The sequence below is a fragment of the Myxine glutinosa genome, chromosome 13 (genome assembly GCF_964187855.1).
Source record: "Myxine glutinosa chromosome 13, kmMyxGlut1.1, whole genome shotgun sequence".
Lineage (NCBI taxonomy): Eukaryota > Metazoa > Chordata > Myxini > Myxiniformes > Myxinidae > Myxine > Myxine glutinosa.
In genome coordinates, this window is record NC_136273.1 from 20,987,273 (window position 1) to 21,014,009 (window position 26,737).

Genomic DNA, 26,737 nt, shown 5'->3' on the forward strand with positions numbered 1-26,737 from the left:
CTGTATATATATATATATAGCACGATATTTCAAAACGTTATGGACGAGTTATGACTAAACTAGCTGGATGAGTTGTTTAGGTGACGAGAACAATCAGATTAAATTTTGGTTCAGGTCCAAATCCAGATCCGGCCTGCCTGTGGGGATACAAAACGTAAACTGTTGGAGGTGTGTGCTTGAGCCTGGCTGAGGTGTGTGCTCTACCTAGTGCTGTTCTAGTTTCCTTGTGTGACACTGCATGGCGTATCATGTTCTATGAATTCTCTAGTTATGTGAGGACTCGTGGTTTTCTCGTGGTTTACTCGTGGTTTTCGCAGTTTGATAAGGGATGCCTCTTGCACCCAAGTTGTCTCAGGAGTCTTGAAGTCGCTGTGTGAGCTTATGTTTGCACCTGTTCTTGTGGTAATATTCATTGTCACCTTCACTGAATTGGTGGAAAGGTCTGAGGTACAAACTGAAGGAGGTTCCACATTGAGAGGGCTTGACGGTGAAGCTCTTGGAGGTGTTGAGCAGCATGCGTTGGACCCGCAGCTCCAGGGCGTGGTTGATCGGATGAAAAGAGACAAGGACGTCGCTCTCATCAACTTGCGCACTCAGTTGGAAGCTCATTACCAGGTAACCCCAATGAATGAATGTGAGGAGAGAGATTTAAACCAGAAAGTTTTGTACTACAGGTGTTCCCCTCACATGGAAAATGTTGATGACAAAATGGCCAATGTTGATGACAAAAAACACTTTCTGTTGCATGGCAACTGTCATTTCTCCAAAAGCTGCTTGAATCTGATCTTTCAGGTCTTGAATGCTCGCTGCTCAAGTTGCGTAAAGTATCATAAAAATTTGAAATATGTTTTTTCTTAGCAATATAATTATAGGGGTTCAAAATTGTGGATAGATAAATGTGGTTAAACGTACACACTCAGGTATGTAATTTGTCTCCATTGTACATGTGTGCAGACCTGTGTGAACAAGGCACTTATGAAGCAGCAGCAGCAAACCGTTGGCATGCGACAACAACTCTTAGCGTTACAGGCCCAGCAGTTGCAAGATCGTGGTGAGGCCTGAGCTCGTAGCCACCTAACACATTACTTTGGGAGTAGCACAGTTCCTATCCTGTGATGATTTTTGCTGGCGAGCCTGGAACCTTTATTATTATCGTCACCCTTTTTTTTCTATGGCGTGGGGGAGGATGGGTGGTCTGGAAACCTTTGTGTATGTAATCAACATTAGAGGGCGCATGAAATATGTAACAATTTTTTGGATTTGACCCCTGGTTCATGCTGCTGGAAGTGTGAACTTAGTGTGAACGGGTCAAACCGGGAAAAAAAAATGTTTTATCTCAAAATTTGATATTGAGTTAATCCTGGTGGAACTTTATGCCATCTTTCAACTTTCCTTTTGGTGGGAAGCGTGGGGATTTGCGATGGTACGCCATCGACTTTGTTCTCGTTGTTATTGCTAAGATGTTTTTTGAAATTATTATTGTTATTGTCGTGTCAGAGGCCTAGCTTATGCGGATGCTCTGCACTGGGTGTGTAAAGACCTCTGCAAATGACCCAAACAATCTTTAGATTTGCACTGTGCTATTTTACCAAGTTACTGCATTCATTACCATTTACAGTCCCCCAAGGATCGCCAAATAAATAAACCGAGTTTGACGGTTGCTCACGCGTGAAGGCAGAAGGTGGGAAAATGTTTCTTTTCAAATAAATTGTTTTATTACAAATGTTTATGGGGATGAGGATGGATGAGACACTGATAAATAATATATGGAATGAACCAAGCAATTGACAGACACAAATAAGGAAAAAGGGTAAACATTCAAACTTATGTAGCAGGTACAAAGAAACTATGGCCCAATTAAAGCGCCAAATTACCGAACTCCACCCAAATACAAAGGGAGCAGGCGAGGACTTGTGCAGGCAGGATCTAGGATGACCGTGGTCGTGCAGGTCGGCACGACACAAGGCAAAGTGCAGCTTGGGGTGGAGGGGAGAGGATGTCGTGATGGTGGGGAGATGGCGTCCGCATCTATCAGTGGTCATTCCCTCTGGAGTGACGAAGAGGAAAGGGGGCCGAAATGTCATGGACATGGCTTTTACCTCTCCTGCTACCACATTCGTGCACGCAGCTGGTCCTACAATTGGCCGCCCCCACCCCTTCTACGTAACATTATTACTAGCCCGGATGTCATCAGGATGTACTCTTTTATGCCTTTGCGGACGAAGTCGCCGGAGGCATAATGTTTTTCGGTTGTCCGTCCGTCCGGCGTCCTTGCGTCCGTTCATGATAGGTTTTTGTTACCGCGATAATCTGAAAATGGCTAAAGGGGTATTAGTCAAACTTCATACAGGTATACAGAATGACTTTAAGATGTACTGACTACATTTTGGGGTCATGAGGTCAAAGGTCAGAGGTAATGTCAGGTAAAAAAATCCTCTTACCATGATAACTTTTGAACCAGTGATGGGATTTTGACCAAAGTTGGTAGAAGTATGTATGATGATGCAAAGATGAACTGATTTGATTTTGGCATCAAGAGGTCAAAGGCCAGAGGTCCTGTTAGGTAAAAATTATGTTGTTGTGCTAACTTATGCACTAATGATGGGATTTTGACAAAACTTTGTACAAGTATATGTGATGACGAAAAGATGAACTGATTACATTTTGGCATCAAAGGTCATGTCAGGTAAAAATGTGCTATTTGAGAACAGCTGAAGGGATTTAAATCAAACTTGGCACAAGTATGTATAATGATGTAATAATGTGGGCGGAGGCATATCGGTCGACATCACGAAGTCGAAGAGTGTCATTCTAGTTTTAACTATACTCATTGCCAACATTACATTTTTCTTTTATGAGCCTAAATTACTTGGAATCTTTGCTGGTTTCCAACTACCTCCTCAGCCCAAATAATTATGGTGTGTTCAATATTTATGGACAACTGAAGATACAACTGATTAATGAAAATGATGACGATTAAAGCATTGCTGAAATGAGTGTCATCATAGGCATTAAAATAGAAACACTTTGCAAAGGTTTTGGGATTATCGAGTAGTACACCACATGTGTATGTGAACCCACACATAAGGGAATAATGCTCATGGCACAGCCACTTGTGGGCGAGGCAAGGATATGGGCAGAGATATTTTCACCAAGCTCATTGACAACTGTCTCATTTGTTTGCGATCCGCAGACCTGATTCAGAGCTTGTCGGCTGATCGTGCAGCTCTGCTTTCTGAGAAGAAGCAGCTTGAGGGCCAACTGCTGCAGACCTCCGGGCTAGGCCTGGCTGTAGTCCAGGCTCACTCGGGACAGGACTCTCCCGATCTTGGCCGTTCAGATGACGGTGCGTCCCCGGCGTTTGAAGGCACTGATGGAGGAGAAGCTGGCCAAGTTATGCTAGATAAAGCTCTTCCTGACAGGTTTGTCTGTCAGTACGACACCACAATCCAAGTTCTTGGGATTCCAGACTAAGTTCTTTCAGGAGTGGGAGAATTAAGTGAATTTTGATATTTTACAGAGAATTGAGTGACGTGCAGAAAACCACTGGGTCCTCAGAAGTGGGACATAAGGTACACACGAGCACGATGCCCGAGGAGCTATATTACGATGTGCTTGTGTTATCGTTCGTGCCAAAAGTGAATCGGTATTTATTCTTGGTACCCAACCCATCTCCATTTATTTATTTTATTCCCTTGGTCTGCTCTCATAGAAAATGCAGCCAAAGGCAGAAGGAAGTGGTCCAACAGAGAAGCTGGTATGTACCCTCATACATGGGATTATCAGACATTGAATGTTGACTGCCCTCTCTTACTGTTGTGTGATGTATGTGCAGTCATGTGAAAAAGTAAGTACACCCCATGTAAAGTTTTGACTTTTTCAACATATTTCAAAATACAGCTATTTGATCTTGATTTCAACAATATTGATAGATGAAGTTGATATAATATAACAAATATCATGAAACATTTACATTTTGTTGTCCATTGTATAATTTAAATAAACATAAATGCAAATTTCGCATGTGGAAAAAGTATGTACACCCTTGGCTCTAATAGGTGGTATTGCCCCCTTTGGCAGAAACGACCTCAAGTAGGCGTTTCTTTATAACTGTCTACCAGTCTCTGACATCGACTGGGAGAAATTTTTGCCCACTCCTCCATGCAGAATTCTTTCAGCTGTGCGATGTTTGAGGGGTTTGAGGGAACCGAGTGGCGTGCTGACGAGGAGGGGAGTGTCGTTGAAGCTGAAGGGAAAGGTGTATGCTGCATGTGTGAGAAGTGTTATGATTTATGGGAGCGAGACATGGGTAATGAATGTAGAGCAGCAACGAAGGCTGGAAAGGGTGGAAATGCAAATGGTTCGGTGGATGTGTGGAGTGTCGTTGAGAGAGAGGAAGACAAATGATGAAATGCGAAAGATGATGGGAATAGAGCCTGTGATGGATGCTGAGAAGAGAAACAGTTTGAGATGGTTTGGTCATGTGTTGAGGAAGAATGAAAGTGACTGGTTGAGAAGAGTGATGGAAATGAATGTAGAAGGAAGTAGAGGACGGGGAAGACCGAGAAATACTTGGCTAAAGATGGTCGAAGAAGAAATGCGGGCAAGGGGGTTAACAAGGGAGATGCTGAAAATAGGGCAAAATGAAGAAGATTGTCATGGGGACCGCAAGGCTAACCCCCGGTCTAGCAGGGAAAATGGCCTTAAAATACCTGTTGTTGATGTTTGAGGGGTTTCTTGCATGCACAGCTCGTTTCAAATCCCCCCACAACATCTTGATGGGATTTAGATCCGGGCTTTGACTTGGCCATTCCAGAACCCTCCATTTCTTTCTTTTCAGCCATTCTCTTTCAATGTCTCTCCGAAAGGACCGACTGGACAACCCTCCCATCTACTTTCTCAACAATCCTCTCCAAGAAGTTCTGTCGCTCAAGCTTTTGGGTCTCACTATCTGCCATGATCTTTCTTGGGAAAACCACATTTCCAAGCTGGCCTCCAAAGCCAGTCGCCGACTGGGCATCCTCCGTCATGCGAAGTCCTTCCTTGGCACACCTGAGCTCCTCACCACATACAAGGCTTTCATCCGCAGCTCAATGGAATACTGTTCCCCCCTCTGGGCTGGTGCTCCTGCCTCACACCTTGCTCGGCTTCACGCTGTTGAGGCCAAAGCTTTCAGAATCATTGGAATCTCCTGCGATGTAGTCAACGCCGAGGGCCTTTCACTCACTCACCGCAGGCAGGTTGGTGGTCTTTCTGTCTTCTACCGACTCCTCTCCGGCCTTGCTCCCCCAGCTCTCTCTGTGCTCTGTCCCCCCAATATTCCTTCAGGTCGCACAAGATCTGCCTGCAACCCTCTTATGGTTAAACTGCCAAAGTCTAGGCTCTCTGCTCACCTTCACTCTTTCATTCCCCTTTTCTCCCGCCTCTGGAACAAACTCCCCCACTCCCTTCAATCCCACTCCTCCCTCCAGGTCTTTAAAACAGCTGTTCACCACCATCTCTTATCTTCCCCCATCGAAAACCTTGATCTTTTCTACCCCCGGTAATTCACCCCAGAGTCCTTGCAGTGTTCATATGTTTTAATCCTCTCCCACCTCCCCCCAAGTCCTCCCGATGTCCCTGCTCTCAAATGTTGTGTTTGTGTCCTTCCCCCTCTTCCCCCTCTCTTTTGTGTCCTTCCCCCTCTCTTTTGTGTCCTTCCCACTCTCTCCCCATCTTGTCTGCCGCTCCCCTTGTTTTTTGTGTTTTGTGTGTCGGTTTGTCTTTTTGTGTGATTAATGTTAGCTCTTTCACGAGCCTCGATCTTGTATACAAAAAAAAAAAAAAAAAAAAATTCCCTGGTGGATTTACTGGTATGTTTAGGGTCATTGTCATGTTGCAAGGTCCACCTTCGGTTGAGCTTCAACTTTCCGATAGATGGCCTCACATTATCCTCAAGCACCCTCTGGTACAATGAAGAATTCATAGTGGATTCTATGATGGTGAGCTGCCCAGGCCCTGATGCAGCAAAGCTGCCCCAAACCATAATATTTCCACCACCATGCTTTACAGTTGGTATCAGGTTCTTGTGGTCAAATGCTGTCTTTGGTTTTCGCCAAACATGTCTTCTGGTACTGTGGCCAAATAGCTCTACCTTTGACTCATCTGTCCAGAGCACATTGTTCCAGAAGTGCTGGTCTTTGCCGAGGTGTTCATTGGCAAACTTTAGTCTTGCCCTGATGTTCTTTCTGGACAGCAAATGTTTCCTCCTGGCACACCTCTCATGTAGATCAAATTTGTGCAGCCTCTTTCTAATGGTGGACTCGTGCACTTTGACATCAACAGTGGCAACAGCTACCTGTCGGTCACGTGATGACATTCTGGTGTCCTGAGAGACTTCTTTCAGCAACTTACTCTCTGCTCTCGGGCTGAACTTGCTGGGGCGTCCTGGCCTGAACAAGTTGGCAGTTGTTTGGAATCTTCTCCACTTGTAGATGATCTTCCGGACAGTCAAATGATCGATTTCAAATTGTTTGGAGATCTTTTAAAATCCCTTCCCAGACTCGTTGGCATCTATAACCTTCTTTCTGAAGGCCTCAGAGAGCTCTTTTGATCTAGGCATGGTGACGCCGCACACTTCAACAACAAAGAGCAAACCAAACGAAATGTCTGAGGTTTAAATAAGACAGGTTCCTCCAAGATCCTCTCTAACGATGTTCTAATCATTTGCACCTGAGCTGGTGCACCTGATTCTAATTTTAGGTATTTGAAGGAGTGATAAATGTAGGGGTGTACGTACTTTTTCCACATGCAAAATTTGCATTTATGTTTATTTAAATTATACAATGGACTACAAAATGTAAATGTTTCATGATATTTGTTATATTATATCACCTTTATCTATCAATATTGTTGAAATGAAGATCAAATAGCTGTATGTTGAAATATGTTGAAAAAGTCAAAACTTTACATGGGGTGTACTTACTTTTTCATGTGACTGTATTGCCTTAAACTGGGATAATCCTGGTTGCAGTTTGTATATTACAGATCGCTTCGATTCTTTTGACTTTTTGAAGTTTGTTAAGGACATGTGGTGGGGTTATATTGTCCTTTGTATAGCTCGCCGAGGGGACGAGCTTTGTGTAATTTAAACTGGACAAGTTGAGATGTCTTGGACACATGTTATCCTGTGTTGAACTGGGTGAAGTTGGGCTCGTGGTGAGGGGTTGGTTATATGGAGCTTTGCCCTCATACAAACTAAGGGAGTCGGTCCCTCCTCCCAGCTGTCTGTCAATGAGTGGGAGGCAGGCCTTGAAACGTCCCTGGGCTGTGTTAGGTTAAACATCTTGGTTGGTGATTAATCCTCTGTGCTGAGGGTGGACAACCCCTTGGTCATGATTGTTAAAGCCTTGTTAAAGGGGAGGGATGGGGTGCAGAGATTCTGGATGGAGCGGTGATTGGAAAACTGCGATCAGTTGGCAAGGAGGAGGAACTGCTGCTAAAAGCATGTGCTTGTCCCTCGCCCACTTTCTGCACGTTAGAACGCACTCCCTCTTCTGTCTCTTGCTGCCGGGGCGCCCTGCCCTCGTGAGCGACATGCTTGTTCCTGCCTTCGTACTATCGGGGCCCTCCCTCCTGCAATTCTACCTGGAACAGCTCCTCGAACTGACTCCATTCTACAACTATTTCCTCCATATGCTATTTCCCTCTTGCTAGCCCGGTTCCGTACGCAGAGAGTTGTGTGTGTGTGGCACCATATTCGGCGTTAGTGTCTTGTGTATTGTAAGTTATTGTGTTTCCTGTCATTGGCCAGGATTTTATTCCGTGACCTCGTCTTGTTTAAATAAGTTATTTCATAAGAGACCGTGTGCCTCAGATTTCCACCATTTTGACTCACCGTTGTTTGGAGGGCAAAATGTTTGGAGGGCAAAATGTTTGAAGGATGCCTGGAGGGCAAAGTTGGTAACAATCCTGATTATATAACCGTCATGTTAGAATAGAGACCGAAAACGAATGACAATATCCACTCTGTTGTCGATTCCTGCAAATTGTAGCTCATTCGGCTGATCTGTGGAATCGTTCGATTCCAGCATGTACAGATCCCACCAACGATCACTTGTGGTTGGGTGCTGGCTGGCTGTCCACGTGAAAATATGACGAGGGACAAGGGTTTGTTATAATGAACAGTATTCTCTCGGTCATTGATGTTCATACTCCTTATCTCGTGTGTCCGATGCAGATGTCTCAAAGTCTGTCTGCTGCTTCCCATCATCATGAAAAGATATCTATCCGCGAGTAATTATATGCACACACCTGGACACACACATGTACACATATGCATAATTATACACACACACACCGCTCTCTTCGTATCGGTGGAATTGCTGTTGAAGAGAGACCAGATGATCTCGTATCGTAGAAGCTGCGGCAACTCCTTAGATCTGCCTTTCCAGTTTATATGGAACATTCATTGAAATGTAATGGATGAGACCTGTTCATCCTCAGACAGTGCATTTAACAGGTGAATCAATTACACAATAAAAGGGATAAATTGATTTATCAGATTTTTTTTTTTTAATCCAAGAATCAGGTGACTGAGAAAATAAACAGAAAACATGCTTACACTGTTTAGTTGCATACATGTGTGGTTTGCTCAACCACTCAGTGAGGCAGCTCCATTTGCAACAACTTTGCACAAGAAAGGTGAAACAAACATGAAGCCTGCTGGGTACAGAGGACTGCTGGGTACAGAGGACTGTTGGGTACAGAGGCCTGCTGGGTACAGAGGACTGCTGGGTACAGAGGACTGCTTGGTACAGAGGACTGCTGGGTACAGAGGACTGCTGGGTACAGAGGACTGCTGGGTACAGAGGCCTGCTGGGTACAGAGGACTGCTGGGTACAGAGGACTGCTGGGTACAGAGGACTGCTGGGTACAGAGGACTGTTGGGTACAGAGGACTGCTGGGTACAGGGGACTGCTGGGTACAGGGGACTGCTGGGTACAGGGGACTGCTGGGTACAGAGGACTGCATGGTACAGAGGACTGCATGGTACAGAGGACTGCATGGTACAGAGGACTGCTGGGTACAGGGGACTGCTGGGTACAGGGGACTGCTGGGTACAGGGGACTGCTGGGTACAGGGGACTGCTGGGTACAGGGGACTGCTGGGTACAGGGGACTGCTGGGTACAGAGGACTGCATGGTACAGAGGACTGCTTGGTACAGAGGACTGCTTGGTACAGAGGACTGCTGGGTACAGAGGACTGCTTGGTACAGGGGACTGCTGGGTACAGGGGACTGTTTGGTACAGGGGACTGCTGGGTACAGGGGACTGTTTGGTACAGGGGACTGCTGGGTACAGGGGACTGCTGGGTACAGGGGACTGCTGGGTACAGGGGACTGCTGGGTACAGGGGACTGCTTGGTACAGGGGACTGCTGGGTACAGAGGACTGTTGGGTACAGAGGACTGCTGGGTACAGGGGACTGCTGGGTACAGGGGACTGCTGGGTACAGGGGACTGCTGGGTACAGAGGACTGCATGGTACAGAGGACTGCTGGGTACAGGGGACTGCTGGGTACAGGGGACTGCTGGGTACAGGGGACTGCTGGGTACAGGGGACTGCTGGGTACAGGGGACTGCTGGGTACAGGGGACTGCTGGGTACAGGGGACTGCTGGGTACAGAGGACTGCATGGTACAGAGGACTGCATGGTACAGAGGACTGCTTGGTACAGAGGACTGCTTGGTACAGAGGACTGCTGGGTACAGAGGACTGCTTGGTACAGGGGACTGCTGGGTACAGGGGACTGTTTGGTACAGGGGACTGCTGGGTACAGGGGACTGTTTGGTACAGGGGACTGCTGGGTACAGGGGACTGCTGGGTACAGGGGACTGCTGGGTACAGGGGACTGCTGGGTACAGGGGACTGCTGGGTACAGGGGACTGCTTGGTACAGGGGACTGCTGGGTACAGGGGACTGCTGGGTACAGGGGACTGCTTGGTACAGGGGACTGCTGGGTACAGGGGACTGCTTGGTACAGGGGACTGCTTGGTACAGGGGACTGCTGGGTACAGGGGACTGTTGGGTACAGGGGACTGCTGGGTACAGGGGACTGCTGGGTACAGGGGACTGCTGGGTACAGGGGACTGCTTGGTACAGGGGACTGCTGGGTACAGGGGACTGCTGGGTACAGGGGACTGCTGGGTACAGGGGACTGCTGGGTACAGGGGACTGCTGGGTACAGGGGACTGCTGGGTACAGGGGACTGCTGGGTACAGAGGACTGCTGGGTACAGAGGACTGCTGGGTACAGAGGACTGCTGGGTACAGAGGACTGCTTGGTACAGAGGACTGCTGGGTACAGAGGACTGCTGGGTACAGAGGACTGCTTGGTACAGAGGACTGCTGGGTACAGAGGACTGCTGGGTACAGAGGACTGCTGGGTACAGAGGACTGCTGGGTACAGAGGACTGCTGGGTACAGAGGACTGCTGGGTACAGAGGACTGCTGGGTACAGAGGACTGCTGGGTACAGAGGCCTGCTGGGTACAGAGGCCTGCTGGGTACAGAGGATTGCTTGGTACAGAGGCCTGCTGGGTACAGAGGACTGCTGGGTACAGAGGACTGCTGGGTACAGAGGCCTGCTGGGTACAGAGGCCTGCTGGGTACAGAGGATTGCTTGGTATAGAGGCCAGCTGGGGATTGAGTGGAGATCGAGGCCTGCTGGAGATTGAGGCCTGCTTCGGTTAGATTTGGAAAAGGTCCCCTTTTTTATTCCGTTTCCTTAACTCGTTTGAATTTTCTGTCTTGGATCATTTCTTATAATGAGCATAGGAGATAAGTGATATTGGTCTCAGTGAAATTTATCTTTTCGGAAGGATGCCATAACTACTTCATACCTACGATGAGATGCACACGCACACATACACATGTTGATGAGATGCCAAACGCGTGTGCATTCTCAGTTTTTTCTGACAGCTGTTGTGAGTGCAAATGGGAGCTGCGTTTTTACAATTCCCAATCGCATGCGTCGGCCCGGCTAACTGCCCTCCACTGTGACAGTTTCCTGGTAGGTGACCTCGTGCTCATCGTGTTGGTCGAGCGCTACGACAATTACCTGCTCTTCACGGTTGGACCCACACTGTTCTTCCTTCACACCGAATGCCTGGACGCACTCGGTCTCCGCTCCGGTATGTCCAGCACCCCGCCCAGACATCTTTGTACATCCCTCAGCACACATTTAGCAGAATCTCTTGTTTGTAAAATCTGCGAAGGCTGTCAATCATTATCCTGGATTTTTTGTGATGGTCAGCACTCTCATTTGTATTGTCCTCCTGATTATTGTCCTTTGTACAAATATTTAGCATACATCCAACTGGAATATTCATAATGCAAAGCCATCCGACCACGGCCTGGGTTCAACACAAGAACACTACCAATGGTACCTTGGCACACGACCATGACAAATCAATCATGTGTGACACCATTGCTTAGTTAACAAGTTACAATTTTATGTAACAAGCTACAAGTACCGACGATGTACTTCTCGATATCACGAAGAACTTGTCCGTGAATGCCTGTTCTGGTTTTGTCCGCATGTCTGGCACATATTGTACACCAAATAAAGTACACAAGCCCCTTACCTTACTTTTCGCGGGTTGTCTTATGGCCGATCATGCGACCAGTGCTCCAGTTCAAAAACGTTGCCAACTTCACACAGTTCCCTTTTATCTCAGACTCGTTGTCACTATTTGTGACTTCGGGGTCAGGCATTGTCACTATTTGTGACTTTAGTTTCCATGGTAAAACCACGTGCTAGTTGAGCATACTATTACTTCCTGTCTTTTTCATGGAGCATTCCTTTTTGATTTTTGGGAACTAGTCCTCCGATCAGTCAGAAAGCAATATTGAATGCGCATCTTGTTGCAGTGCAATGTCGATAATCTGGCAAATCCGAAAATCCATCACGATTAAAAAAAATTATCGATTTGTTTTTTTCAATTAAAAATATTCGGATCTTCCCTATTTTCAAAAATCAGGACGTTCCTCTTTCCAAAACTGAGAAATCTGCTGTAAGATTCTTTCGTAGCTCAGGCCACCACTTCGCTCTTGTTTGCTTTTTGGAATTTGGAACTTGTGGTGATCGCATCTTAAGCTTTTTCCAATTCCTTTTCTGTACTGTACCTTTACCTCTGCCACCGAAGATGAACGGAAGTTATGTTTTCACCCCTGTTTGCCTATTTCTTTGTCTGTGAGCAGGATGTCTCAAAAAGTTATGGAAGGATTCTTAAGAAATTTGGTTGACAGGTTACAGATATGACAAGGATGAATTGATTAGATTTTGTTGAGGATCCGGATACTAGAATTTTTAAGTGATGCTTCACCATTGAGAGATAGGACCACAAAGTAAATATACCACGATAACGCAAAACGTTATGGACGGATTCAGACGAAACTTTTTGTACAGGTGGGCAGGTTGTATCCAGATCCGGCCCATCAGTGGGATAGACTAATAAAATCGGTAATTTTGCAATTAAAAGTCTAAATCATCATCTTCACGATTAGCCGAGACGTCACATCATGAAGTCGACTGCCACTTCCATATTGTTTACGGTTTACATTGTGGTACGCTTCAACTCAAACAGCGATAAATTTTCAATTAATAATATGCCGGGTCGATGTGTCCTTGGTGGTTGTAGTAATACAAGCCGAGATAGTTTCATGCTACACAAATGGCCGAAAGATCCGATGGTTGCCAGAAATTGGATGAGGTTTGTCTGAAATACCCCAGTGTGGATCAGGCCTGCAAGATTGTCGCTTTGTGCTCGGAACATTTTACAAAGAGCACTGTTGTAAAACAACAGAGATGGCTAGATGTTGTGGTTATCTGCCACGATTGAGAGAGGATGCCACGATTGGCTAGATTCCCCCACGATTAATCGGAAGAAACAGCCGTCACTCGAAACTGTAAGACCATCCAGCACCACTCCCCCCTCTGCAATCCCCCATCAACCGTCACCCTAGCTAACAATACCCACGACCACCCCACAACTCCCTCGACCCCCCCCCCCCCCCCTCTCTCCACCATCCCCCACAATCCCCCTGGGGTGGGACATCAACATGGCATGACATGACAAAGCACGGCACGACACAGCACAGCATGATAAAGCACGGCACGACACGGCATGGCACGACACACATGGACACAACACACATGGACACAACACACATGGACACAACACACATGGACACAACACACATGGACACAACACACATGCAGCATGACACAGCACAGCCACAAATGACGTCCTGGAAAAGTATGAAACTGGATTATCCTGTAACATACAGGACCCACTCTCTGCATAGCATATGGGATCAGCCTGCAAAGTTGGGACAAAACATTCATCACCCATTTGGTTGGAGGTGTCCGAGTGTGCCTGGGAGTTGTCCGAGTGTGCCTGGGAGGTGTCCGAGTGTGCCTGGGAGGTGTCCGAGTGTGCCTGGGAGGTGTCCGAGTGTGCCTGGGAGGTGTCCGCGTGTGCCTGGGAGGTGTCCGAATGTGCCTGGGCCGTGTTCGAGTGTGCCTGGGCCGTGTCCGAGTGTACCTGGGCGGTGTCCGTGCTGTGTTGTTCTGTACTGTTGTGTCCGTGCTGTGTTGTGTCCGTGCTGTGTTGTGTCCGTGCTGTGTTGTGTCTGTGCTGTGTTGTGTCCGTGCTGTGTTGTGTCCGTGCTGTGTTGTGTCTGTGCCGTGTTGTGTCTGTGCCGTGTTGTGTCCGTGCCGTGTTGTGTCCGTGCCGTGTTGTGTCCGTGCCGTGTTGTGTCCGTGCCGTGTTGTGTCCGTGCCGTGTTGTGTCCGTGCTGTGTTGTGTCCGTGCTAAGTTGGTCTGTGCTGCGTTGTGTGCATGCTGTGTTGTTTTGTACTGTGTTGTGTCCGTGCTGTGTTGTTCTGTACTGTGTTGTGTCCACGCTGTGTTGTTCTGTACTGTGTTGTGTGCGTGCTGTGTTGTGTCCGTGCTGAGTTTTCTGTACTGTGTTGTGTCCATGCTGTGTTGTGTGCATGCTGTGTTGTGTCCATGCTGTGTTGTGTGCATGCTGTGTTGTGTGCATGCTGTGTTGTGTGCATGCTGTGTTGTGTGCATGCTGTGTTGTGTGCATGCTGTGTTGTGTGCATGCTGTGTTGTGTGCATGCTGTGTTGTGTGCATGCTGTGTCGTGCCGTATTTTCTCTGGAGTAATATAACAGATTTATCAATTAATACAAAATCCCTGATAAATATCCAATTGAACGGAAAAACCAAACCTACCAATCTGTAGTGAAGAATCGACCAGCGTTATTTTCATCTGCACTACTAACACCACCATCCATAACATAACATCACCGCCATCTTCACGAACACCATTTTTGGCTGAATCGCTCGCATAAGGCTCGAAACAATACGGCTCCATGTATAATTCCCCTGAAAGAGTTTCCATCACTAATTTTGTCTCAAATAGTTTATTCACACTCCCACTGAGTTTCATCACACTGGGAGCCTTAAGAGTTACTAACGACGGTGGAATCGGTACTAGCTCGACATGCACCGTTCTATATGTAAAACCGCCATTTGGATCAAGACGAGTCCATCGTTTGACGTCACTAGCAAAATCGAAAATCGACACACTGTGGCTTTTTTCCACACTATGATTAGCAAAAATATTCTAAAAAAAATTTCCCTAAAAATTTGACTGTGATTAATGATTTTCAAAGATTTTTCAGAAAAAAAAATGTACGTTTCGGTTCCCCGCCCCACCCCCCAACCTCACCATGGTATATGTGGAAGCAAATAAGCAGCTTAATCTGCTGCTTCTGGACGTGCAGCTCTTAAAAGTCAGAAATACCACCGTCTTCGTTTGATTACAAGGATAGAGTGTGGCCCTCGAGGCCCTGAGAGGAATTTCCGTTTCGCTCGTCGCATGTCATGGCCGCCGCCTGTGGCGGAATAGCTAATGAGCGAATGGGATGCAGGTTGGCAGCGCTCGTAGCACGACGGGTCACTAGAGAGGCTGGAAGTTGATTAGAGTCTGACAAAAAGATCACTTCAACCCTCCACGCCATCTGCAAACGGTGAGCAGGCGTTTCCATGAATTGATGTTCCAATTGATAATGGGGGATTTGGAAACCGGTGTTTGTCAATCCCCATTGATATCCGAGGGGGATTCACTTTTAACAACACAAACTTTGCTGCACTTTGTCAGGTTTGCTTCGTATAAATGTTCCACCCACTCTTTCTTCCGGTGGTTGTTTTGTTATTATCGTAACAGTTGTTGTTCTGATAATTATGTGGCAGAGCAAGAGGTCTTTTGGCCCATCCTCCATTAACTATATCCGCACCAAATATGAAATCTACTCTACTTCATGTGGAGTAGTAATTTAATTTTTTTTTCCTTTTCACAAAGTGGAGTTGATATTAATGACATTTCGGCTCATAATGGAGTTTGTACATAAGAAAAGTAAGTGATGCTGTTTTTGTTTTGAGACGAGTGATGGACAAATACCGAAAGGAAGAATTTACAAGACAGTTATGAGACCGGCATTGTTATATAGTGCAGAGACTTGGGCAACATCAAAGAACGAGTTAACAGAAACTGTATATAAATGAGATGTGGATGTGTGGAGTGACGAGAAAGGACAGGATGAGGGACCAGTATATCAAGGGGTCTGTGAGGGTTGTGGAAGCATCGATGAAAGTAGCCGAGAAGAGATTAAATTGGTTTGGACATTTGATGATGAGAGAGACAGAGACAGAGACAGAGAGAGAGAGAGACAGACAGACAGAGAGAGACAGACAGACAGACAGAGACAGAGTATGTCTCTTCCTGCCGGGAAGAAGAAGAAGAGATAGGCCGAAAACCAGATGGAAGGATGCGGTGGCAAGGTATTTTGAAGTTGTGGGATTGAAAAAGAATGGGAGACTGAGAGGTGGAGAACTGTGATCAACCAGAATTGTGGCGACCAAAATAAAAATGAAAGAAGCCGAAACAAGAAGTGGGGTTTGGACATAAATCACATGTCGGACAAAGACATTTGTAGACGTGCATCAGTTGACTTCATTGTAAATTACAAGGACAGCGGACAATGGGCTGATAGATATGGTATACGGGATTTGAACCTCGGTTCCTGGGTTCACTTAGGAACGCTAAACATGCCAACTCCATTTACATTTACCTTGCAAAGTGTCCTTAACGTGGTGCATGTGACTGTGTTAATCTCTGGAGGATGTAAAATGTCTTTCTCTCAGCTCGGTGGATTGTTTCGTTCAATTTTGCGATCACATTGACCTTTTACTTGAAAAGTTACAAGCAGTGTGGCAGGACATTTGGGATGATCCTCATAAACTTGAGATCCAAATCCTGTAATCCTTAATTTGTATCCCATTTAATCTCCCGACAAGACATCCTATCTTACACCCCCGCAAAACGACAGCAGATGCAACTACAACGGCACTAGGTAGAGCGCACACCTCCACCAGTCTGAACAGTTTACGGTTTGTATCCCACTGATAGGCCGGATCTGGATCCGGATCTGAACCAAAATCCAATCGGCTTGTTCTTGTCGCCTAACCAACTCATCCACCGGGTTTTGTCATGTCGTTCATAACTTTTTGAGATATCCTGTTCACAGACAGACATACAGGGGTGAAAACATAACCTCTGTCCGTCTTTGGTGGCGGAGGTAACGATGAAGCGCACCCTGCTTTGGACCGTAGCAAAGTTTGGGTTTTTGTCAGATTTGGCCTGGCCTTGTTGGCATCGAATAGGCAACTTGCATGTAGTGAACTCACTATACAGGCACATGCGAACCTTAGAACAGCTCAAGCCGACCAACCAACAAAGAAACTCATCAAGAAAAGCGCCAATAAAACTGCAACATCGAGGTGCATCGTTTTTTCAATTTCCTGGAATTTCTGTTTTTTTCAATTTTCCTTTTCAAGCTCCAACTCAAGACCCTAAGATCTTAAGCCAGCTACCTTAACCATTAAGCCAACAGCAGGCCGCAGGGTTATTAATCCACAACCATTCACTCGATCAATAATAATGGCGTCACTGTCGCTATTAACACTTAGTCCCAAATGTCGGGAGAAATGACGTCAGGTGTTATATGACACGATACCTGCTTCGGATCAAGTGTTGCTTTATGGATGGATGGTGCTCTGTTGACTTGTCTTCAGGCGGGGTTCCAAACGATCCCAGAGCGGTGGTTGTTCCCAGCAGAAACAGTGGTACGTCAAGGTGCATTGTCATGTTGGTGGATGTCTCAGTAGATTAGCATTATCTTAAATGTCACACAAAAGTATCTTTATAAACCAGATAGTGTTTTCAATTGAGGGAAAAGTATACACGTGCAGATTTGGAGCAGACCTTGTGGGATAAAGCCATCCACCTGTTTTGCAGCAACCCTTGATAAAGATCTGAAATGTGGTTGTCACAAGATGTAACTTTCTGAAGCCCGATTTGAGGAATTCGCTAATCCAGAAGCCTGACATCCTCATTTGGTGTAATTGGGACTCAAATCTTGTCCATGTATTTGGGGACGGACTGCTTCCTCAATTCTCCCTGGATAAATGAATTCCACGTTCTCAGGACAGCACGCATCTATCCTTCCACTAGCTGCCCTTTCTTCTCTGATAATACACATTCAGCACCGTGTTCACACACGTGCTAGCAGCCTCTGACATTACTTGTGCTGTTGTTTGACGAGCACAAATGGCAATGCCCTTCAGCCTTAATGGAATTATATTTATTTTCAATCACAGGTCTTTGGCTAAGGTTTGTTTGCAAAGTTTTAGGATTATGAAATGAGTTTGTGATTGGTAGAGAGTGCAGCGGATTCCAAGGCTTGGAGTCCCAGAGGTGCAGCTGTAGAGTTTGGTGTGCGCAATGTGCTGGGGCTGTGACATACAGCATTACTGAAAGGAGCCTGGGTGGTTGGATGCCACGACCATTGTGATCGATATAATAATGTGCTTGTCTGTCCGTGTGTAATGCTGCTTTGCACCCATTGGTTGGACAGCTGGCCTGACTCCACTAATAATTGTAACCTGAAAAATCATATGGCTGCCATGTTGGTTCCCATGCGCAGCCAAATACAGCTGTCATGTTCACAATTGCCAAGCCCTCCCTATACGTTTTCCCTTCAGTTTTTTTTCTTCGATCCAATATGGCTGCCAGCCCACGTGAGCAATTGCATCATAAATTTATATTCTCTAATATAATTGTTGCATAGATTATGCTCCATAAATTTCAAACTGATCGAGACGGCGAGACGAAACAGGCGAGATCTTGGAGACGGCGGCAGGGATTTTCGAAGCTCCACACGGTCTCCACGTTTTTCGAAGTTAAGTCTGTTCACAATTGTATTTTGTCGAAACTGTATTTATCTTTCGGTGTGTGAAGTTATTGTGTGCAACTTTGGTTGTTTCTCGGTGTTTATCTTTCATAAATTGATCGTCTGTTTGCCGTGTCGCGAGCAAGGCCTTGTACAGTGTGCACTGTACAACCTTGAGGCTTTGTTTTTCTCTCAGTGGTCCGTCGTTTGTGATCCAATAACTTTCGTTCTCTGTATTCCCAGTCTTTTCACCCATAGCCTACTTCCTTGTGTAAATCTCAACTCAAAAAAAAAAAAAAAAAAAAAAAAAAAAAAAAAAAAAAAAAAAAAAAAAAAAAAAAAAAAAAAAAAAAAAAAAAAAAAAAAAAAAAAAAAAAAAAAAACACATTTCCTTCTCTGTTCTCATTCGTTTATTCATTCTTATTCGTTCGTTCGTTCTTCGACCACGTGTTTCTCCCCCATTTCCCCAGATAGTTTTCACTCATTAACCTTCAATGTTTACACTTTCCCCTCAAGTTATGTATTCCGTCATATTTTATAACACCTTTTTCTTCTTCTTCTTTAAAAGGCTGCTTTCGACTTGCTCACCAAATCAATTCATCCCAAAAAAAATATCCATCTCCTATAGTGCCTTTGTTCTACATTCCCTAAACTCTCCTGCACTCCATCCTCCATCCAGCGTCCTTAAACGTATTTTTAACTCGAAGGTCACAAGAAACTCATTTTGCAATAAATGTTCGTTTCCCATAAATCGTACACTTTCAAAAATCCAATCTCACCCCTCCCCTCCAAATCTTCCCCATAACCCCTCCCCTCCAAATCTTCCCCATCACCCCTCCCCTCCAAATCTTCCCCATCACCCATCCCTTTCAAATCTCCCCCCTTGCCCCCTCCCTCCTAAACTACTCCCTCACCCCTCCCCGCCAAGACACCCCCTCGCCCCTCCCCTCCTAGACTCCTGCCTCACCCCTCCCCTCCAAATCTCCCCCATATCCCATCCCTTTCAAATCCCTCCCCTTGTCCCTTCCCTCCCAAACTCCCCCCTCACCCCTCCCCTTCAAATCTCCCCACCCTCATTGCTTCTCAATTTCCCCCCGCTCACTCCCCCTCCTCAAAGCGTCCTCCCCGCTTCTTCCACCTTCAAACTCTCACCTCCATCTCCCCCAACCTTCTGCCTCGCTCTTCCCCCTCCTCAAATAACACCTCATTGTGGCTCACCCAATCACCATCAAACCTTTTGTCCGCCCCATCCTTCCCTTTCTCCGAGCTATTCTGAAATCTCTGACACACCTTCAACAGCTCTCCCTACCTCTTCCACCTCTTCCACATCTTACCCTACCCCTCCTCCCCCCTGTTCTGTATCTGATGCTCCCCCTTCCTCTTCATTAACGGTATGGACCTCAAACATCCGGGGCCTTCGTTCAAACTTAACTTATCTCTCCATACAGGTTGCTTCTGTCAAACCAGACGTGATCTGCTTAACAGAAACTTTCCTCCTTTATGATGTCTCTGATTCCATAGTATCTCTCCCGGGCTACTCCCTCCTCCGGTATGATAGACCTGAGCCTCGTCCTGGAGGCGGGGTTGCTATCTTTATCAAAAACTCTCTTCCTCACTCGCCCTGCACTGCACTCTCTCCACCTCACCCCCAGGAATACCTCTGGCTACGGCTTCCCCTTCGCTCCCACCTCTTGTTCATATGTGTGTTGTACCGTCCACCAAACAGTGATGACTCCATCTACATCTCGCTGTCTGATGATATGGACCAACTTCTATCTACTCATCCCAACTCTCTCTTCCTCATATGTGGTGATTTCAACTGTCATCATGCCAGTTGGCTGGGTGTGGGTACCTCTCTCACCAGCCATGGCTCCTCAGCAAAGGACTTCTGCGACTCACTGGGACTGACACAATCTGTCAATTTCCCGACCCGGATCTCAGTCAACGGAACATCTTCTCTTCTGGACTTGGTTATGACTAACTTCCCTGAAAATGTCTGCTGCTCTTCTTCTGCTCCGATCGGATCATCTGATCATGTCCTTGTTAAAGTGGACATCTCTCTGACCATCCTCAGGGAGCCTGCTCAGCGCCGACGAGTCTGGCATTTCACTCAGGCCAACTGGCACGGTCTTCAAGCAGCCATCAATCATCTGGACTGGTCTCCCATCTCTACCACCTCTGACATCAACTCATCCTGGGAATTCTTCCAAAGTAAATTGCTCTCTCTCATGCACAGATTTATCCCATCTCGTCTTCAGTTGTCATACCCTTCCTCCCGTCCATGGTACACGGAAGCTTGTGGTGAGGCTGTTGCCCAGAAACAACTTGCCTTCGTCTCCTGGAAAGCAAATCCAATGGAAGGAAATCTCATTTCCTTTCACAAAGCCCGAAACAAGTGTGTGTCCACCCTCAGGAGAGCCAGGAAACAATATCTCTCCGTTCTCAAGACCGAACTCTCTTATCTGTCTCCCTCTTCCAAATCCTGGTGGCGTCTGGTCAAATCCGTTTCTGGTGTTTGTTCCCCCTCCATCCCCTCCCTTACCTCAAACGGCTACACAGCTGACTCCGCACGTGATAAAGCTGAATGCCTCAACTCTGTGTTTGCCTCTAAATCTTGTGTCCCAAACCCATCCCTCTCTGTACCCACCATACCCAGTCGTACCCTGCTGCTCCTGGACTCCGTGTCCTTTCCTCCTGACAAGGTGGAAAAGTTTCTGTCAACCCTCGACTCTGATTCTGCAACTGGACCCGACGGCATCAGCCCACGGGTCCTAAAATCCTGCTCTGCTGCTCTATCTCACCCTCTCTCTGTTCTCTTCGCCCTCTCTTTTGCTCAAGGTCAACTGCCATCTGCTTGGAAATCAGCCAACATCACCGCTTTGCACAAAAAAGGTGCAAAAACAGATCCTAGCAACTACAGACCAATCAGCCTTCTCCCAATTATCAGCAAAGTCATGGAATCCATCATTGCTTCTGATATGAAATCTTTCCTCTTCTCCAATGGCTTGATCTCTGATCATCAATTTGGTTTCAGACCAGGTCACTCTACTCTGGACATGCTGCTTCTGCTGTCTCAACAATGGATGGAGGTCCTCAATGCCAAACAGGAAATTAGAGCTGTCTCCCTCGACATATCACGTGCCTTCGACACGGTCTGGCACCCCGCTCTGCTCACCAAACTCTCCTCCTTTGGTATCCATGGAAATCTCCACGCATGGCTGGCGGACTTCCTCTCTAGTCGTCGTCAACGTGTGGCCCTGAATGGGTTTCTCTCATCTCCTCTTCCTGTTCAGGCTGGAGTTCCCCAAGGCAGTGTTCTGGGCCCCGTGCTTTTTCTGGTCTTCATCAATGATCTCTCTGACTCTCTCGAAAATCCTCTCTATCTCTTTGCTGATGACTCCACTCTCTGCCGCTCCATTCCTCTTCCCTCAGATCGGCAGTCTGCTGCCTCCTCACTCTCTGAAGACCTGGACAAAATCACAGACTGGTCAAACAAGTGGAACATGTCTTTCAATCCTGACAAATCTCACACTCTTACTATGTCTCTCCGAAAAGATCGACTGGACAACCCTCCCATCTACTTTCTCAACAATCCTCTCCAAGAAGTTCTGTCGCTCAAGATTTTGGGTCTCACTATCTGCCATGATCTTTCTTGGGAAAACCACATTTCCAAGCTGGCCTCCAAAGCCAGTCGCCGACTGGGCATCCTCCGTCGTGCGAAGTCCTTCCTCGGCACACCTGAGCTCCTCACCACATACAAGGCTTTCATCCGCAGCTCAATGGAATACTGTTCTCCCCTATGGGCCGGTGCTCCTGCCTCACACCTAGCTCGGCTTCACGCTGTTGAAACCAAAGCTTTCAGAATTATTGGAATCTCCCGCGATGAAGCTATCTCTGAGGGCCTTTCACTCACTCACCGCAGGCAGGTAGGTGGTCTTTCTGTCTTCTACCGACTCCTCTCCGGCCTTGCACCCCCAGCTCTCTCTGTGCTCTGTCCCCCAAATATTCCTACAGGTCGCACAAGATCTGCCAGCAACCCTCTGATGGTTAAACTGCCGAAATCTCGGCTCTCTGCTCACCTTCACTCTTTCATTCCTCTTTTCTCCCGCCTCTGGAACAAACTCCCTCACTCCCTTCAATCCCACTCCTCCCTCCAGGTCTTTAAAACAGCTGTTCACCACCATCTCTTATCTTCCCCCATCCAAAACCTTGATCTTTTCTACCCCCGCTAATTCACCCCAGATCCACCTTGTTTGAAATTCCAACTTCTTTCCTGGAAGTCCTGGCAGTGTCCATATGTTTTATACCTCTCCCACTGCCCCCTTCCCACGCCCCCCCCCCCCCAAAGCCCTCGCCCTCTCTCAGATCTCTCGATGTCTCCATGTCTCTCGGTCCCTGCTCTCAAATGTTGTGTTTGTGTCCTTCCCCCTCTCTCCCCATCTTGTCTACCGCTCCCTATGTTATATGTTTTATGTGTCGGTTTGTCTTTCTGTGTGTTCATGTGATTAATGTTCGCTCTTTCACGAGCCTCGATATTGTATACAAAAAAAAAAAAAAAAAAAAAAAAAAAAACTGATCAGGCTAAACGTTGTCCCTGTCGAATTATGACGTCATAATTACAGCACCAATGACATCATCAGTAACATCGTATTCCCCAAGGGGAGTACTTGACAATGAGCCATGTTTCAATTTTTTCCCATTGGGGCGGTTTTGGAGATGAAGAAGTGCGACGTTTTTTGGTTTCTACAAGATGGCGCCTGTACCACGTGACCTATGACGTCATAATCATCAAAATTCTACAGGAGGAGACGCTCCTATGGTGAAAATATCGTGTCCATCAGACCAACAGTTGCAGAGAATTTTTTTCATACTGATCAGATCATGCATTGTACCTGTCAAAATATGACGTCATAATGAAGGCACTGATGACATCATCATTAACATATCTTATTCCCCATGGGGAGTATTTGACAATGAGCCATGTTTCAATTTTTTTCCATTGAGTGGTTTCGGAGATGAAGAGGTGTAACGTTTTTCCAGGATGGCATCCGTACCACGTGACCTATGATGTCATAATTATGAATAAAAAAATTATACAGGCGGAGGTGCTCCTGTAGTATAATTTCGTGTCAATCGGACCAACAGTTGCCGAGAAAATGAATTTTTAAAATGCAGATACACACGCCACATGTACGCACAAACACAACCAATTGCCAAACCCTGCTTTTCGCTTCGTGAGTGCAGGGTGATGACCCTGTCTGGCGATCTCCAAAACGATTATTCAAGTAACCCAACACCACATTAGCAGTGTGCCCTTGCCCCATCATGCTAGAAAAATGCTGGATGCAGGCCCACTCCAGAATAATCCAGATGAGGTATAAACATATCCTGTAGAAGTTGGGGGTAACAGTCCAGTCGAGAAAAACTGGGCCCACAATACCTACAGACAAGAGTGCACACCACACGGTGCAGCGTGAGAGTTGTAGAGGTGTTTCTTTCATCTCGTGAAGATTTTCAGTCACCCGCACTCGCATATTTTGTTCATTAACGTAACCGGTAAGATGTAAATGTGCTTCTGTGAATCAAATCCACTCGAGGATGGTCCGATCACCGTCATCAAAGCGTAATAATTGACCACGAAAATCAAGCCGGTGATCCTTAACTCTTAATGTTTGGTGCATTTGAATCTTGTAAGGAAAAGGTTTAATGTCTTGTCGTACGATTCGGTATGTTGATGGTGCAGACAAAGACAGATTCTGCGATAAATGATTGATGGATTTGTGAGGGCTGCGAGTGAGCACCTCCTGCAAATGAGCGGCGTTTTTTCCGTGCTAACTGATTTCTTTCTGCGGACCACTCCTTTCATATTGTTACGTGTGTGGGGGTAGATAATGAAATACCTTAGTCGAGGTAGAATTGTATAGAGTAGTGTGCTCCGAATGTCGCTTAGAAGAAACCTTCATGTATTTAAGTCGGGGCCGGATGTCCGCGTAAGCGTTATGTGTCTCAATGTGAGGGGTGGAGCTATGTTAATTAGTTAGGGCCTATGGATAAATTCCCAGTGTGTAATTGCCCTTATGATTTTTTTCCCTTCGTTCTTATAAAGCACACTCGGCTAGCCATGCGACTGGCCCATGATTAAAATAACATCATTGCCGACGGTACCCAGACACTATGACACCACCCAGCCAAAACTTCTCAATGGGCACCAAGTGTGGCCGTGAGGCCACGCCCCAAAGGACTATTGGTTGGGACGATTCGACCGGGCTCGGTGATTGGAGCGCAGGTGACGTCAGAGAGAACGTTCGACACAGTCGGAGCAAAAAGGGAAAGCACCGCCATTTTTTTTCTCTCCTGATCCAGGCTCTGGGTACGAGCAGTCGCATTCGCGCTCTCTCTGTTGCGGGCGTGCGTGGAACACGGACGCATTTTTCTCTCTCTCGTGCTGGTTTGGTGCAAGCGGTCACGCCATTGTTCTCTCTCTTCCTGGGCCATCGGAGGAGGAGGGATTTTGGCTGCCTCGCGTGGACCAGCTGACTGCAGCGCAACTTCAAGCCCTCGGGCGTTTTCCCGCGCAGTGTCTGGGACCCAGTCGACGACCATCAGGGTTCGAGGGCCGTGTGAGGGAGACCAGAGCTGAGTACCAGCCAACGCACCACACCACATTAATGTTTTTACTTTCGTTTTCCCATTGTGTTATAATTATGTCTGAGTGGAGGATCCTCACTTAAGAATTAGATTTGACCGCACATTCCTTTTGCTTGTATCATTTTCATTAAATTCATTATTTATTGCATTTCCTTGTCATGCCTGTCTCTTTTACGTTTATTTGTTGTGGGGATCGGATAACCCCCCATGTCATGTATTTGTCCGTCCGTGCAAATAAGACCAGGGAACTCCGTTTCCCTCGCATGCAAAAGGTACCGCCATCAACTCGGCTCATACGCCTCGGAGTTAAAGCTCGGTTGGCCATCTGTCACCCTGAGGTCTTCACTACAGGGTAGATGCGACAATATTATCCTTCACGTCACCTGTACTTTCAAGTTTATTGATCAAGCTCATAATTTATAATCATCGACCTGTATTGTGTACGTCAGCAGTTGAATTGTTGACAAACATCTCGCTGTGTCTGAACAACATTTTCAATCTTATAATAACGCTTCGCAATAAAAACACATTGTTCTACACTGTACGACGCCATGACTGTAACTGAAGGGTTGGATGACGTAAGCAACATGCCATAAACTCCCAACTCTGACGTTCACAGTGTTGCCATTTCTTCCGATCTACATCACACAGGGGGAGAGCAAAGATGGGACAGAGTTGGGAGGGGGAGTGAATAACAAAGGTCCTAACTGGTGTTGCTTTTCTTGGTTGCTTTATGCAGCTTTCCTTGGCTGGAAGAGCATGGGAGTTAATTTACTGAAATCCTAGCCACCTGGGGTAATGAATTTTGTGAGAGCTGATTGGTTGTTCCCTCCAGTTATGGGTGAGAGGTGTGATTAGGTCTTCTTATTTATGTGTTTACCTCCACCACCAAAGGTGGATGGAGGTTTTGTTTTCACCCCTGTCTGTTTGTGAACAGGATATATCAAAAGGTTGTGGACAGATTTGGATAGAACTTGGTGGACAGGTTGGGTGTGTGACAAGGAGGGATTGATTCAATTTTGGTGAAGATTCGAATCTGGATCCAGATCAGAGAATTTTTGTTAAGCGATTCTTCACCATTTCGTGATAGGGCTAAGAACAATTCGATATATAGCTTGATATTTTTTAAGTTGTGGATGACTTCTGGCAAACTTGGTGGATGAGTTGGGTGACCAGAACAAGCCGATTAGATTTTCGTTAAGGTCCTGATCTGAAGGGTCGGATGCCCATCAGGTGGATACAAAACGTAAACTGTTCAGCTTGGTAGAGGTATGCGCCCTACCGAGTGCTGTTCTAGTTACCCTCGCCTGAGGAGAGGGTATTGCATTTGAGTCAGTTTGTTTGTTTGTCTGTTTGTCCGCACAAAATAAAAAAAATTAAATTATAATTATGACGTCATCGGTCGCGTGGTTCGGCCGCCATCTTGGAAAAACCGAAAAACTTTGCACCTCCATATCTCCGAAAGCGCTGAATATAAAAAATTGAGATATGGCTCATTGTAATGAACTCTCCATGGGGAATAAAATGCTCATGATGATGTCATAGGTGTCTCAATTATGACGTCATAATTCGACAAGTACAAAACTTCATCCCATCAAGATGAAATTTCTTGAGCATCATGTAGGCATAAATTGGTGGAGAAAAAAAATAATGACGTCATCGGTCACGTGGTTCGGACGCCATATTTGTTTCAACACAAAAGCCTTAAAAACCACTGGAAAAACATACTGGTGAGGGTCTGCAAT

At 46.4% G+C, this 26,737-nt stretch overlaps 1 protein-coding gene across 3 annotated transcripts in view; it reads left to right on the plus strand.

The window, feature by feature from the left end:
• Nucleotides 1–26,737, plus strand: part of LOC137438687 (RB1-inducible coiled-coil protein 1) — a 135,103-nt gene that overhangs the window by 82,914 nt on the left and 25,452 nt on the right. For all 3 annotated transcript variants that reach the window (XM_068133937.2, XM_068133938.2, XM_068133939.2), the window contains 7 exons: nt 441–615; nt 955–1,051; nt 3,194–3,422; nt 3,521–3,572; nt 3,713–3,757; nt 8,219–8,274; nt 11,043–11,170. In XM_068133937.2, the coding sequence (XP_067990038.2) occupies nt 441–615; nt 955–1,051; nt 3,194–3,422; nt 3,521–3,572; nt 3,713–3,757; nt 8,219–8,274; nt 11,043–11,170 (782 nt within the window). The remainder of the gene's footprint in view (nt 1–440; nt 616–954; nt 1,052–3,193; nt 3,423–3,520; nt 3,573–3,712; nt 3,758–8,218; nt 8,275–11,042; nt 11,171–26,737) is intronic.